Source organism: Meleagris gallopavo, chromosome 5 (genome assembly GCF_000146605.3).
Source record: "Meleagris gallopavo isolate NT-WF06-2002-E0010 breed Aviagen turkey brand Nicholas breeding stock chromosome 5, Turkey_5.1, whole genome shotgun sequence".
Classification (NCBI taxonomy): domain Eukaryota; kingdom Metazoa; phylum Chordata; class Aves; order Galliformes; family Phasianidae; genus Meleagris; species Meleagris gallopavo.
This window is the reverse complement of record NC_015015.2, coordinates 55334876-55348605: the sequence shown is the minus strand read 5'-3', so window position 1 is coordinate 55348605 and position 13730 is coordinate 55334876. Positions and strand designations below refer to the sequence as shown.

Genomic DNA, 13730 nt, shown 5'->3' with positions numbered 1-13730 from the left:
GTGGTCTGCAACCACTGCTTTGAGGGCAGCCACAACTTTCCCCCCCGATGATGTGATCTAACGCCATAGCCCTGTGCTGTGTCAGCTCTGCCATCTGTACCATACAGTACCTGCTGTCCAAAAAAGATGAAAAACAAAACAAACAAACAAAAAAAACCCAGATCCAACCAAAAAAAGAAAACAACCCTCTCTGTTGAAATAACTCTTAAAAAGAACAGTTCCCTAACATGAAACACTTATTTTCTGCTTCTCACAGTCCTGGTAGCTGTTGGAGTGTGTGTGTGTGTAACATGCACAAGTGTGTTCATGGAATGGGGGAGGGAATACTTCTTGCAGATAAGAAACTAACCCAGGTAACATGTGCTGTATGCTCTGTTGCAGTATAACCTGCATTTGTTAAATTACTACTTTTCATTACCTGCGTTCTGCCTGCAGATAAAATTCCTGTCTGTCAGACCACTCAGTGCTATGGCCCTTGACTCTGCTAAAACCTTTCTTTTGCTTTGGGGTCTCGTCTGATATGGGAAGTGTGTGTGCTTGGGTGTGTGTTAACAGGTATCTATGTGTAACTTTGTGTTCTCACTTAAAATACATGAGTTTCTTTTATTCTGGGAGTGATTTAGATCCATTGATTTAAAAGTAATAATGAAGAGTGTAAGGAAGAGCATGTTGTCTTACTTGTCTGTTACAGATGATCAAGATACTAAGACTGATTCTGTTGCATCTCCTGCCAAAAAGCAAGAACCTGTGCTGCTCCACCAGGAGATAAAACAAGAAAATGTATCAGGAAAGAAGAAAGTCTCTGCAAAGAAGCAGAAAGTTGATAATGGTGAGAATACTGAGGGTTTCTTATCAGTTCAGACACATCTGATTATTAAACCTTTTTTTGTCTATACTTTTAGGAAAGAAACTGTAGAAGAATCTCTCTCTCTTTTTTTTTTAATTAGAAAAAGTAGGAATTCCAGGTAGGAAAGATCTTGATGTACAGTTCTTTGTTTTACGAGCCTCTGGTACCAATGAACATGAGATAACACTGAATTTTTGAGGTTTTAGATCCAAACATCCACACTAGAATTGAGGAGTAATGTATTGATGCAGGGAGTAAGCTGAACAGGCTCTAAGCTGCTCTGAGCAAGGCACGTCTGCATGGCTGCAGTCATCTGCCCCAAACAAGACCGCAGTTATTTTAGTCAGTTGCATTGACCACGTTCCTCTCTTACTGTCCTTTTGTTAGCTAGCTGTTGCTCCAACATAAACTGCTCATCACTGCTGTCAAGGCCTTTACTGTTTGTCATCTCTCGCTCTCTGCCAAGATACTGTTTCTCGTCTCCTCTTGGCTCAGTCTGCCTCTGTATTTCAGCCTTTTACAATGAGTGCTGTTGTGTCTGTGGCATTTGGGGAGAGCGTGACCACGAAGTTCTCTGAGGCCACCTTGTTAGCTTCTCAAAACTGTTCTTCACTGGGACAGCTCTGAAGAAGCCGGCGGCTGGTGAACAGCTCCTGATGTGAGCAGTAGCACTCACTGTGCTTCCTTCCACTGTGCTTTGGTCAGGTTGTCAGGGCCTGGATCATAGAATTGTTAAGGTCTGACAAGACCACTAAGATCATCAGGCCAACCATCAACTTATCTCCACCACACCCACTGGGCCACGTCCCTTGTGGATGTGGACTCCAGTCAGAGTGACACCACTGGGCTTTTTAAAAGGAAGGGGTTGAAACAAGGAGGGGAAGATGATAAGGAGAAACCTGAAAAAGTTGAGGATGCTAACAGGATTGGGAGGTGGATATTTCTGTTGGAGGGGGCCTCTCCTCACTCCTGTGCTTGTTGCGTGTGTGCAGGTGTTTGCTTGCTGCTTAAGAGGGGAGATACTTACAGGTTACACTGAAGGTTTGGCTGCTTTTTAAGGAGGAAAATAAGGCAGATGGCATGTGAAAGCCTTTTCTAACTATCTCTCTGGCTGTCAGGAAGGCACGTTGGTGTTGTGCCGATGCCTGAAAACTTTTATCCCATCTGTTTCCTCCTCTCCAGCTCACTGCATGGCCTCTGATCTCCATCAGCCCTTCGACTGTGCTGGGGGGGATCTGTGAACCTCCTCACCACACAGTGAGGCTCTGTGCAGAGTGTCTTGTGTGCTGCAGGAAGCGTGCCCTGGGCAAACCCCAAGTCAAGCTCTGTTGCTGGCTGCATCCATCATTCCTCCTCTGTTGCTCTTCCTCTCCCCTTCTCTACTTTTTGTCTCAGCAGAGCAGACCAAGCAGCTCTTTGGGCAGGGGCTTTTCTCATTGCATTCATACAATGCTGTGTGGGTGGGGACTGAGGTCAGTCAGTACCTCAGGGTGTCTGAATACTAATGGTGCCTGGAGCCTGCTCTGACAGATGAGATATCCTCATTAGGTACAGCTGAGTCTGTGTGGGAAATAAGCCCGATTGCTGCCCCTAATACACATTCTTCCTAAATGGTTGAGGTCGCTGGTGATGTAATGTGGGTGCAAGTGTTGGCAGTAAGATACTAGCATTTAACAGAATAGAAGCAAAAGACATCATCGTGCTCATGTTTCAGGGTGCTGCCCCAGGCAAACCAGTCTCATGGATGCTATATGCAGCTCTAATGAGAAAGTGAAGTGAAAATCAAGATGTTGAGGTTCTTCTCTGCTAGTTCTTATCGTGCTGTAAAAACACCTTTGAAAATGTGAGTTTAATTGGAGTTATTTAATAACTGTAAATTAGAGACCTTTATTTAATGAACTTACCTAAAGAGGTTTGATGAGTTAAGCTGTGATGGGTAATAGCACATAACTAACTAGTTACTGAGGTTAAATATGTGGTAATCCAACTCATTGAGGTGTAACACTCCTTTTCCATATGTTGAAGTTAATTATTATTAAAAAGCTTTAACCTGTTCTGTGGACTTCTGCTTGCAGTTTTGGTGGATGAACCTCTTATTCAGCCCACTACTTACATTCCTTTGATGGATAACTCTGATGCTGGTGCTTTAGAAAAGAGAGAAGTGGTAGAAGTAGCAAAACAAAACATGAACGAAGGGATCCAGAAGAGCGGTGGCAAGAAAATGAAGAATGAAACTGATAAAGGTAAGAAGCTGATAATGTAGTTTGCTTTGTTCACACTTCCAGGCAGTCAATGCCCAGTGAGTGTGCTTTCTGTGAGGAGAGAAATCCTTTCTTCCCAGCAAAACAGAAAGGATTCGAGGAGAATGTTTGTGGCTGCAGGACGCTGTTTGTTCTTGTCTGTGTTCACTTCTCTACTGCTTTTGGCACGGCTGAAAGGGCTTTGCTCCATCTGAATCCTTTTAATGCTGACTGTAGGCTTTTGTGTCCTCACAGTGAGCAAATGGATGATCACAGACCACACAGATGCACAAGAGAGAGTGTGCTAGAATTTCTCAGTGCTTTCCCCCCACCTCCTGAGCTGTTATTCAGCAATTTGTTTTTCATGCTTGATAATTTCTGCTAGGGACTCAGTATCGCCAGCGTTTTGTTTCCTGTTCCTAGTTGTACAGCATAGTTTAGGCATCTTTAACAGTGTTGGAATCCAGAGCAAGAGATTTCCCTGTGTAATCTTGGGGCCTGCCTGAGCTGGAAGTGCAGACTGTGTGCTTTCATGCTATTCTAAAGCTACTTTGGGCCGACCAGCCAACAGATACCTGAGTGCAACACAGAGTTACCTGAAGCAAACTGCCTGTGTGAGTCTCTTGGTTTCCAGCAAGATGCTGAATTTTCCTTTTAACGTGCTTGGAATTGGCAGAGGAGCAGGGGGGGCTTCCTTCGTACTCTGCTGGAGAAGACTGATGTGACTCCTGAGCATCATGTCCTACCGAGACTTCATGTAGGTCATGGATGTGCTCGAAGCATGACAGGCTTGCTGAGACCCTTAAATCTGTGGGCAGAAGAAGCCAAATGGCTGGGCAGTGGTTCCCTGTTTGGGCTTGTTCAGAGGACAGACTCTGCATTGCCTGCCTAGTGACTCACCATCGTTTCTGGTTTTAGACCTGTATTCAAAAATGCACACTTTGAAGTCTTCTTGGCAACTCTGTGGTACCCAAGTTGGATTCCCACTTGCCTGAGGCTCCTCTTGTGCTTCCAACTCAATGGCTGTGTATTATTGCTGTGGGGCATCAAAGCCTCCCCTGTGCACCAGTCCCTTCTCGTTTCCTTTGCAAGCTGTAACCCTTCTATGTGAGCTTCTAATTCTTCTGTGTCAGCTGGGATTTGCTCTCCCAATATAGAAATCTTCTTGTATTCTAAGTGTAAGCTTCTTGCAAGGGCAAGGCTCTTCCTGTGTTCAGGGTGCACAGGGTTTGGTCTGGTCCAAGCCTAGTAGACCTTCAGCAAACCAGGCTCTGGTCTCAGGATGTTGGTATGATCCTGGTAAAAGCATCACTGATGATGTCAGTGCAGCGATGACATGATTTGAAGCCTGTGTCCAAGACCAAGTTGGGTTTAGGACAAGGATGGGGTGTGCTAGAATTCCTCAGGGCTTCCCTGACAACTCCCTGGACTGTTATTCAGTTGCCTGTTTTCATGGTCGATAGCTTTTCCTACAGTCTTAATATTGCCAGAACTTAGTTTCCTATTTTTCATTCATATTTTATTCTCTTCAGGGGTTTGGGTTTGCCTTGTGGTTTGTTATCATGTCCATAGCTGTGGTGAGAAGGCTGGACCATTCCCTGTTATCTTAGGGGCACTTTCTGAACCAAGCATCCTTCTTAAGTTTTTACTTTCTCTTTACTCCTCTCCAGTCTCTTGGCATACTTCTCTCTGACAGAGATACTGGGTGCCTCAGACTTGTGCTTCCATTTCCTTAAGTTAGGGGGCCACCTAATGACTTATGTGTGCAGCCTGTTTTTCTAATGAAAAATGCTTTTGTTTCTGTAAGAGCATGGTAGATCTGGAGTGCACTTGCTTTGTTTGTGTCTCTTTGAACACTTACAGAATCAGTGATGAAGATGGATCTCACTGATTTATCTGCCTGCTGCTGAATTCCTGCAGCAGTTTCATTTCCAAACTTAGACCGATGGAATATCTTTCTGATTCCATGTATTGTAATCAGAAATGTGCCATGTAAATTCATTGCTCTGTCATCTGCATATTGCTCTTGGAGCGAGGCTGTCCTCTAAACTGGGAGCTCAGTTTGAATTACTGTCATAATATGCTGGGAAGAACTCTTCAAGTTTTCACATTTGTGCTATTTTTCCCCCCAAATCTGTGTTGTGCTTTGTCTTCTTGCTAGCAACACTATAAATGTTACCAACTGTACAAACAAAACGATGGGATTTTTTTCCCAAAACTGTCAGCTGGCAGATTGTTATCAGATTTAAATCTGAGTTATGTTGTTTTAGCTGAATGCTCATGACCTTTTGCTTCTTGGCATTTCAGACTGAAATTAAATATAATGCATAATGATACCCCATCACATGCTATTTCAAAGCAAAATAAATAATTCTGTACTGAGTCCAAAGCAAATATATCCTCCCTTCTGTGTTGCAGAGAATGCTGAAGTAAAATTTAAAGACTTTGTGATAGCCATGAAGAATATGATCTTCACTGAAGATGAGGCCCGTTGTGTAGTGGAGGTGCTGAAGGAAAAATCTGGTGCAATTCACGACGTCTTACAAAAGGTGAATGTCTGTGGGTATGGGGGAGAGGAGGCTTTTAAATGGGTAGAAAGTGGAGGAGACACTGTCAAATGAGCTCATGGATGTTTTGTCGCTATTTCTGCATTATGGCTTTGGAAGATTTTTTTTTTTCCTAGCTGGTCTGTGCCTGCTTTTACATGCAGAAGGCAGTTGTCAGATATCTGCCATCTGCCAGGGCTGGCTAGACAGGCTGATAGCTCCTAACTGCTCGTAAAGGGCAGCCATAACCATCAGTAGAAGCTATGTAATGTAGGGCTGTTGCAGCTGACGCAGTGTGTTGGCATGGGGGAGGGCTAGCTGGTGACTTTAGCAGCCATCTCTCACAAATATGTAGGAAAAACTGTAATAGGAATTAAGGAAAAAAACCAACAAACAGGAGTCCCTCTTAGAAACCTGACACATTAAAGTGTTCTGGCTATTTTGAATGGGTTTCATAGGACCTTAGGATACTTCAGATTGGAAGGGAGCTCTGCAGTCCATTCTCTTGCTCAAAGCAGGGTCTGCTCCCAGGTCAGCCTGGGCTGTCAGGCTTTAAACCATGATGAACTGAGGCTGAGTAACTTATCTGAACAACCTGTTCCAATTCTTGGTGCTTCTTTACTCTCTGATTTCTACAGTTTTGTATTAAGACAGCAGGGTGGTGACCACCAGTATCTTGCAATACCATCGAAGGAGATCTTCCAACCAAATTGAGAATGGATTTGTGGGACTGCAACTCCCCTCTGCTTCTTTTACTAGCAGACTTTATTTAACACAATCTGAGTGTATATGTGTAGAACGTTTGCCCCTTGTGGCAGTTATTTTATTTTCTAAGACCAGTGTCCAAGTGGCAGGACAGCAGGGATCATTCCCCCAGCTTCCTGTGTTTTGCAGCATCTCTAAAACTTGTCATTCTTCCCCGCAGAGATGTTACTGTTGTAACTGGAGGCTCTCCTGAGTGGAAGGAGAGACCAGACCAGTGTTCCCTCTTTCCTTTGTAGTGAGCTTTCAGGAAATCAGGTGGTATTTCTAATCCAGGTTGGATTACACCTGCTTTGAGCGTGGGTGGGACCAGGTGATGTTGGCAATCTCTTCCTCACTCATTTATCGAATGATTCAGCATGGCTGTGCTGTTTTCCTTTATTTCTTTAATGACTGCTCTTTCGTTTTTCCCAGTGCCACCAAAGCAGCCATCTTCCAATGTGGGAGCTCCTTAAGAGCCCATTTGTTCTCTTAATTGGTTTCAGTGCATCTGAAAATGCATTTCCTGGTCCGATAAAACCGGTGCTGCAGGATCCATTAGCAGCAGGGCTGGGTACTCGTGGTGCCATGTACGCTGTGCACACAGACTACGTGGGGACGTGAGGAGGTGTTGCTTCCTTTCAGCCTGGCTCTGCTGGTGTACTTCTGGCATGCATTGACCACTTGTGTGTGCTTTTGCTGCAGGCCAGCAAGGCAGAGTCGGCTGCAGCTATACATCAGCTGCAAGAGAAGGAGAAAATGCTCGCTGCGATGAAGGAGGAGGCAGCTGTTGCAAAGGAGCAGTGCAAGCAGCTAACCCAGGTAAATGCAAACAAGTTTGTATGTATAGAGAGCTTTTGGATAATTGCAGGGGCTTGGAGAATGAGCAGCAACAAATTCTGGCCTGTTGAGGTTAGTCTAAATTAAAAGCTGGAATCTCTTATATTGGGAAGGTGTTCCAAGACTCTGTGTTAGTTTTTATGATGCTATTAGTGTGTTTGTGCAGAGCTGTTTGCCAGTAGTTTTTCCAGGTAGTTCACTTACTGGCATTTTTAAGCTGAGGAAATTTTTCTTTTCAAAAGGTTACTAAGAGCAAATGCTTTTTTTTTTCCGTAAGCATTATATGGATATAAATATAAAACACCTCTTTGCCATTGCAGCTTTAACTGAGTATACATATTCCAGTATTTGGATGCTTGCGTGCTTCTAGGTACAGTAATGATCAGCTTTCTTTGACAAAGCTGCAGCAAGTTTGAATGCTGCTTGGCCCCTTGAGTTGCAGCACTGATAGTTCTAGACTTACAGTTGCACCACTGTCAAGATAACTTCATGAAACTTGATTTTTTTTTTTCCCTCTATTGAATATTTCAAAGGAGATCAGTTACTGTAGAAAAAGGAATTATGTCAGTGTTGTAATAAATCAGAGGCTTGGCAGGGGTAAGATTCTTATGTTTTGGGTAATTTGGAAGTAGAGTGATGTTAGAATCAGGAATACTGTGGGACAGGAGCTGAGCAGGAGTGTCAGAGCCTGAGTGTGGAGGGAAACTGATGTAGTGGAGGGGGAAAAACCATCTACAGAGTGGTGGTTGGAAGGCAAGGCAGGGTCTGCGGAGAAGATGGGTGGTTGTTAGTTTTCCCAGTTTTGTTAGGGAAGAGGAAAAATGAATAGGCATTCCTGAAAGCTGAGAGAAAGCAGGTGAAGGCAGAGCTGCTGCAGTGCTAAATCTTGAGGGTAAGCAAGGGAAAAAACTCAACAAGCTTTTATCTTCTAATTATCTTCTAATTAACATGTTCCTTTGAAGACACTGTTGAAAGCTATGGAGGGACTTAGAGGGTGAGGTGCAGAGATGTCCCTGGGGCTGTCAGTACAGATGATATCTGGAGAGGATGAATGAGAGCAAGGAGTGCCTGACCTCTGTGGTGTTGAGTGTGTGAGAGCTGGTCTTGCCAGCATCTCTGGCACTGCCTTGGTGGAGTGCATGGGCTGGTGAGGGTTGTAGGTGAATGGTAGAAGTTGGTGGAGGGGTAGAAGGAAGCCAGAAAATGTCATGGTGCCTCCCTTCTGTTGTATCCTAGCAGATGGAAGACCAGTGACACTTGTTTGAGAAGGCTTTGTGTTAAACTATCTCCATTGTGTTTTCAGAAGCGACTCAGAACTCCTGGTATCTTTGGTTACTCTGTGAACATATGCTTGGGAGCTCATTATGCTTTTTGTTTTTTTTATTCCGAAGAAGACAGCTTCCTGAAGCCAACTAACTAGTTGGCTCTAAAAAGAGAGAACAGCTTTTATTGAAAATGAAATGTGGACGAAGCTTATAATTACTCTGAAGAGGTGGAAGGTATTCAGGCTAGTTGGAGCACTGAAATGTTGTGGCAGGGCTCTCTGTGCTGTCAGAGAGGCTGACTGCTAATGTGGGTACTTTGGATCTCTGGAGAAGCCTCTGGCACTGTGTGGAGCTACATTGTGTGGCATTGCTGGAGGCACTTGGAGTTTGAGCGTGCAAAAACTCCTGTGATCAGAGCTGCCTGAGCCCTGCACTCAATGGTTTTGCTTACTGCAGCAAATGGACTTATATTGCAGATTAGCAGCTCTGTGCACTTCTCAGGTGTCCAGGTTGAGTTACTGGCTAATAAATAATCCAAATTGAAATGTGTATTTTCATTTGGAAGCTATAATGTGGCATGCTGGTGGGATTTGGGCCTTATTGCTGGGTGCTAATAGCCTATCTCCTCTGGCAAAACTGTTTTCAGTGTTGGCTTTGCAACCTGCTACAAAGCAATTACATGCTCTAAAATTCTTTGTAGTTTTGCTGCAATTCTTTATTCAATTTCTTTCATTTTGCTGTACCTGGGAGGAAAATCCAAGGTACGCTCTGTGCAGTATCTGTGACTTTAATCGTTAGGGCTCTGTATTATCTAGCTAAACCTGATAGAAATAAGACAACAGGAGTTTGTTGCTGTTTAAGTGGCAAACCTCTTTTTAATACATGTGAAAGTATGCTGATTTAAAATCCTCAGAAGGGTGCTGAGAGCTTGGCCAGTGTAGTACTGTCATTTGTGAGTGAATGCTGGTGCTTACTGTAGTTTGATGTATACCTGATATGTTTCTCATAATCAAAAAACATTGTATCTGTTGGATTCTAGAAGAGAGTGGTAGGTGACTTCTTTTCTTTTTCCTTTGGTTTCCCACCCAAGGAGCTGGTTGCAGAAAAAGAGAGGAACGGCTTGCTTACAGCGAAAATGAGGGAACGCATCAACACGCTGGAGAAGGAGCATGGCACTTTTCAGAGTAAAATACATGTTAGCTACCAGGAATCTCAGCAGATGAAGATAAAGGTAAAAGCTTTCGTAGAATCATTAAGGCTGGAAAAGATCTCAGAGATCCCCAAGTCCAAACCACCCCACTGTGCCCACTGACCACATCCCTCAGTGCTACATGTCCCTGGACACCCTCAGGGATGGTGACTTCCCCCACTCCCTGTGCAGCTGTGCCACTGCATTACTCCTCTTTCTGTGAAGAGCTGTTTCCTAATATCCAACCTAAACCTTCCCTGGCACAACCTGAGGCCATCACCTCTCATCCTTTACTGTTTGGGTTGAAGTATACAAGCAGATCGATGCTAAGGAACCTTTATTTTAGCAAAGAGTGCAGCATTTGTTATTTCAAGTCAGCTTCTGTGGAAGTGGTTGTTACCTGGAATCTTGAGTGCAGTGTGCTGATAGCTGTTAGTGTGACCCATCTGCGTGAGGGTAGGGAAATTGAGGGCTGATTCATAAAGTAGGGGCATACCAAAGGAGGCTGGTTCACAGTCTGCAAAAGGCCAGTGCTAGGCAGCCTGGCTTGTCTGGTTACTTCTGCTTTGTGGTATTCTGCTAAAATGTTAACCAATTAAGCATGAAATCTAATTGAAATACTCAACTTCAGGTAGGCACTAATGCTGAGGATCCTTTAGAAGCTGATAAATCTTGCTCTTAAATCTCAGGGCGGAGGGATTAATCAAGTTAATACACAAGAAGTATCACTGATTGGGAAGGTGCTTTACTGAGAACATTTGAAGGGCAGCACTTAGATTTTTGTTTTTAGACCCTTCTCCTGAATTTGTTATGATGTAGTGACTTCAGAAGGAGTTTTCACCAGATATTTTTAAGCAAAATGGCCCTGCCTATACCAGCTGACATGTGCTTAGATTTGTCGTGCTGGTGTGTTTTCCTAAAAGGTTGTAACAGCACCAAGCCTGGTTTGTGAACATCCAGTTTCAGTAATATTTCTGTTGTATCTTGGCACTCTGGAGAATGCCAAGTCTGCAGTTCTGGAGCAGACGCTGCTTCACATGAACCTACACAGGAAACTGCAAAGTGAGAGGATCTTACTGGTGGGGGTGTGGAGGAGCTCTGGGGACCAAAGGGTGATTTCTAATTTCTACCAGCACGTCTGTAGCAGTCAGCTGGAGGAAGAGCGTGCAGAGGTGCTCTGGTCCTGCTCCCCCTGCTGCTGTTTCACAGTGTTGCAGAGAAGCTGAACTATAGCCAGCAAAGATTCCAGATCCTCTTTTATCTGTGTGGTGTTTAAATAAAAATAATAGTAAACAAGGAGCACAAAAAACTACCACAAAGCAAACACTAAAAAAAAACCAAAACAAAAACCACAAGCTCATCAAAGCTCAGAGAGAACAACTCCTTGGATGTGTTGGTGCTGAGCTGGATGTGGCTGCTCCACAATGGACCACTCTCTTGCTGTTGTTGTTATTCAGATGTTTGGTTTTTTTTTTTTTGGACTTGTGCTTACAAGATCCTCACTGATGAGTCACTCATGGTGAAACTGGGTTTTGGAAGTGGTGTCAGCTGCAACTGGTGCTGGAAGAGGAAGAATGTGTTACGTGCTGTACATGCTTCAGGATTTTCAGAGCAGGCTGTAGGACCAGCTGTGCTGGCGTCTGGATATGCAAAGTCTGTTTTTTTGTTCTTTTTTTTCCCTTTGAATCCTGTCTTTTGGTCATGTTTGAACTATTGTGAAGCAGCTTTGGGTTTTAGGGCATCTCTCAAGCACATTGAAATGTAATTGAAGCATATTTTTGCCTAAAGAAAAGGATCTACTTTGTAGTCTTAACTTCAGGATGTTAGATCCGGACAAGCCTTTTGCAATTTACATGCTACAATCTGTGTATGTTTGGTTATTTCCAACTTTTCTGCTTTATTTACAGGCTTTGTTAAACCTCTGGCATTAATCCAGTGAATTTATTTCTTCCTTGGAAAGGGAGATTGGTACCCAGTTATTGATAACTCAGCTGTGCAACTGTAGATAGTTATCAATATCCTGAGTAATATTTGTGTACTACTTAAAATGTGGCCTTGATACAGTGGTATAAAAGGAAACTGATGTTTTATTCAAGCAAGTAGAGCCAAGCTGCATCAATTAAATTGAGGAGTCGTATGAGGAGGGAGGTAAAGGTGTCCCTTTCCCCAGAAAAGCACTGAATATTGTTACCTTTAACTGTTGTATAGTTGTATCTGCTGTGATATTTTGGTGGTTTCTGATTTCTCTTTTAGTATTCTGTCTTTTTAGTATTATGTCTTTTTTTTTTCCCCCCCTTCAGTTCCAGCAACGCTGTGAGCAGATGGAGGCAGAAATAAGCCACCTGAAGCAGGAGAATGGTATCCTGAGAGATGCTGTCAGCACTTCTACCAATCAAATGGAGAGCAAGTATGTTAGCAGCTACTTGGAGCTCTGCATATTTTTAAGCTTTCCCTGAAGAACTCTGGCTTCTGCTCCTTTCATTTCCATTTCCTTGGCTGTCTTTGCATTTGTGTTTAAACCAGGAAGTAGTCATTTCGGAGCATGGAGGTACCTGTTTGTATTTGCATTGAGCCAGGGCTGTCAAAGCTGATTAGTGTCTTTCATCAGTTGGAAGCCTGGGCTGCTAGAGGTCTGAGATCTGACGGGAAGAACTGCAGGAGTGCTCAGTCACAACCAGTGTATTTGGTAGGGTGCATTCGTCCACCTGGCTTTAGGAGAAGTGCTCTTGCAGATCTCTTGGGAGGACAGCAGCTCTGAGCTTATAAATTGGTCCTGCATTAAAAAAGAAAATGTCAATATGCTGCAGTGATAATCCAGCTGTCACCCAGTGGTATCCATCCACCATTGCTTGGAGAATCAAAAAGCACCTCAAGGTGTCATCTTTTTGTGAGTCATGACTTAACTTTACCACCATACACACAGTCCTCTGTCAGCTCAGGGACAAACTGAGTGCCTGATAAGGGGGGTAGGCAGATGGGAGAATTCCTGCTAGTGGCCTTCTGCCTTCAGGAAGCCAAAACCACACTTCACATGCTCTCAGATAGCTGATTTGTTACTGTTGGAGACTGGAATGTCAGAACTCTGTCATGGCTTGGAAATGTTGCTGTATCTTCATTTTGTGGCTGGGCTGTTCACGCCAAGGAGCTACTACTTTCTGGACCATTCTGCCAACATCTGCTGAACTGCTGAGCATAATGCAGTGGGTGCACTTTCTGCTCCCTGCCCACTTTCTGCAGTGCCATATAATAAGGGCTAGTCCTCTGTTTGTAGAGATGCCCTGTTTGTAGAAATGTCATAATTAATAAATCTTGAAAAAAATGCCTCGTTTGGGCAAAAATAAAGAACATAATGCTTTTTGTTTGCTTGTACACAAACACGAGCCTTTCAGAATTCTTGCCTTGTGTGATACAAATGCATCTTCATTCCCAAGTAGGAGAGTGCATCACACACCTTCACAAGTTGAGAGTGAGTCAGGTCCATGAGGCAATGTGTAGTCCAGAGAGATGGCCACAGTTAAGTCTACAGATCAAGGATCCTTCATGGGAGGAGAAACAGAATATGAATTTGTGAGACTTTTCCATCTGCTGGACCTTTTTGTATAAAGCCATCCAAATTTTAACCATCAGCTTTCAAACATTTTGAAGGAGCTGATGTTTGTGGCTTATTGACTTCCCTTTTGTTTCTGGCTTTGGGTTATAGCTGCTGTGCTGACAGCCAGCATTCCAGACCTCATCCCTTTCCTATGGTGGTAAAGCAGTATGAGTGAAACTCAGCACAGCCCTCTGGCTGCAAATACAACACTTGATGTTTGACTAGCTGTTGGTATTGCTTACGCTTCTTGGAAGGGGGAAGGAACTGAACAAGAAGCTGTAAAAATATTAATTTCTAGGCAGGCAGCTGAACTGAACAAACTGCGTCAGGACTGCGCCAGGCTGGTGAATGAACTGGGAGAGAAGAACAGCAAGCTGCAGCAAGAGGAGCTCCAGAAGAAGAATGCAGAGCAGGCAGTGGCTCAGCTAAAGGTGACTTTGCTTTTCTCTGCCTTGCTGAGTTGCACTTGA

General features: G+C 43.8%; 1 protein-coding gene across 6 annotated transcripts in view; it reads left to right on the top strand.

The window, feature by feature from the left end:
- KTN1 (kinectin 1) overlaps positions 1-13730 on the top strand; it is a 58819-nt gene that overhangs the window by 10187 nt on the left and 34902 nt on the right. For all 6 annotated transcript variants that reach the window (XM_010712105.3, XM_010712109.3, XM_010712107.3 and 3 more), the window contains 7 exons: positions 692-829; positions 2923-3090; positions 5506-5636; positions 7080-7196; positions 9570-9710; positions 11969-12075; positions 13559-13691. In XM_010712105.3, the coding sequence (XP_010710407.1) occupies positions 692-829; positions 2923-3090; positions 5506-5636; positions 7080-7196; positions 9570-9710; positions 11969-12075; positions 13559-13691 (935 nt within the window). The remainder of the gene's footprint in view (positions 1-691; positions 830-2922; positions 3091-5505; positions 5637-7079; positions 7197-9569; positions 9711-11968; positions 12076-13558; positions 13692-13730) is intronic.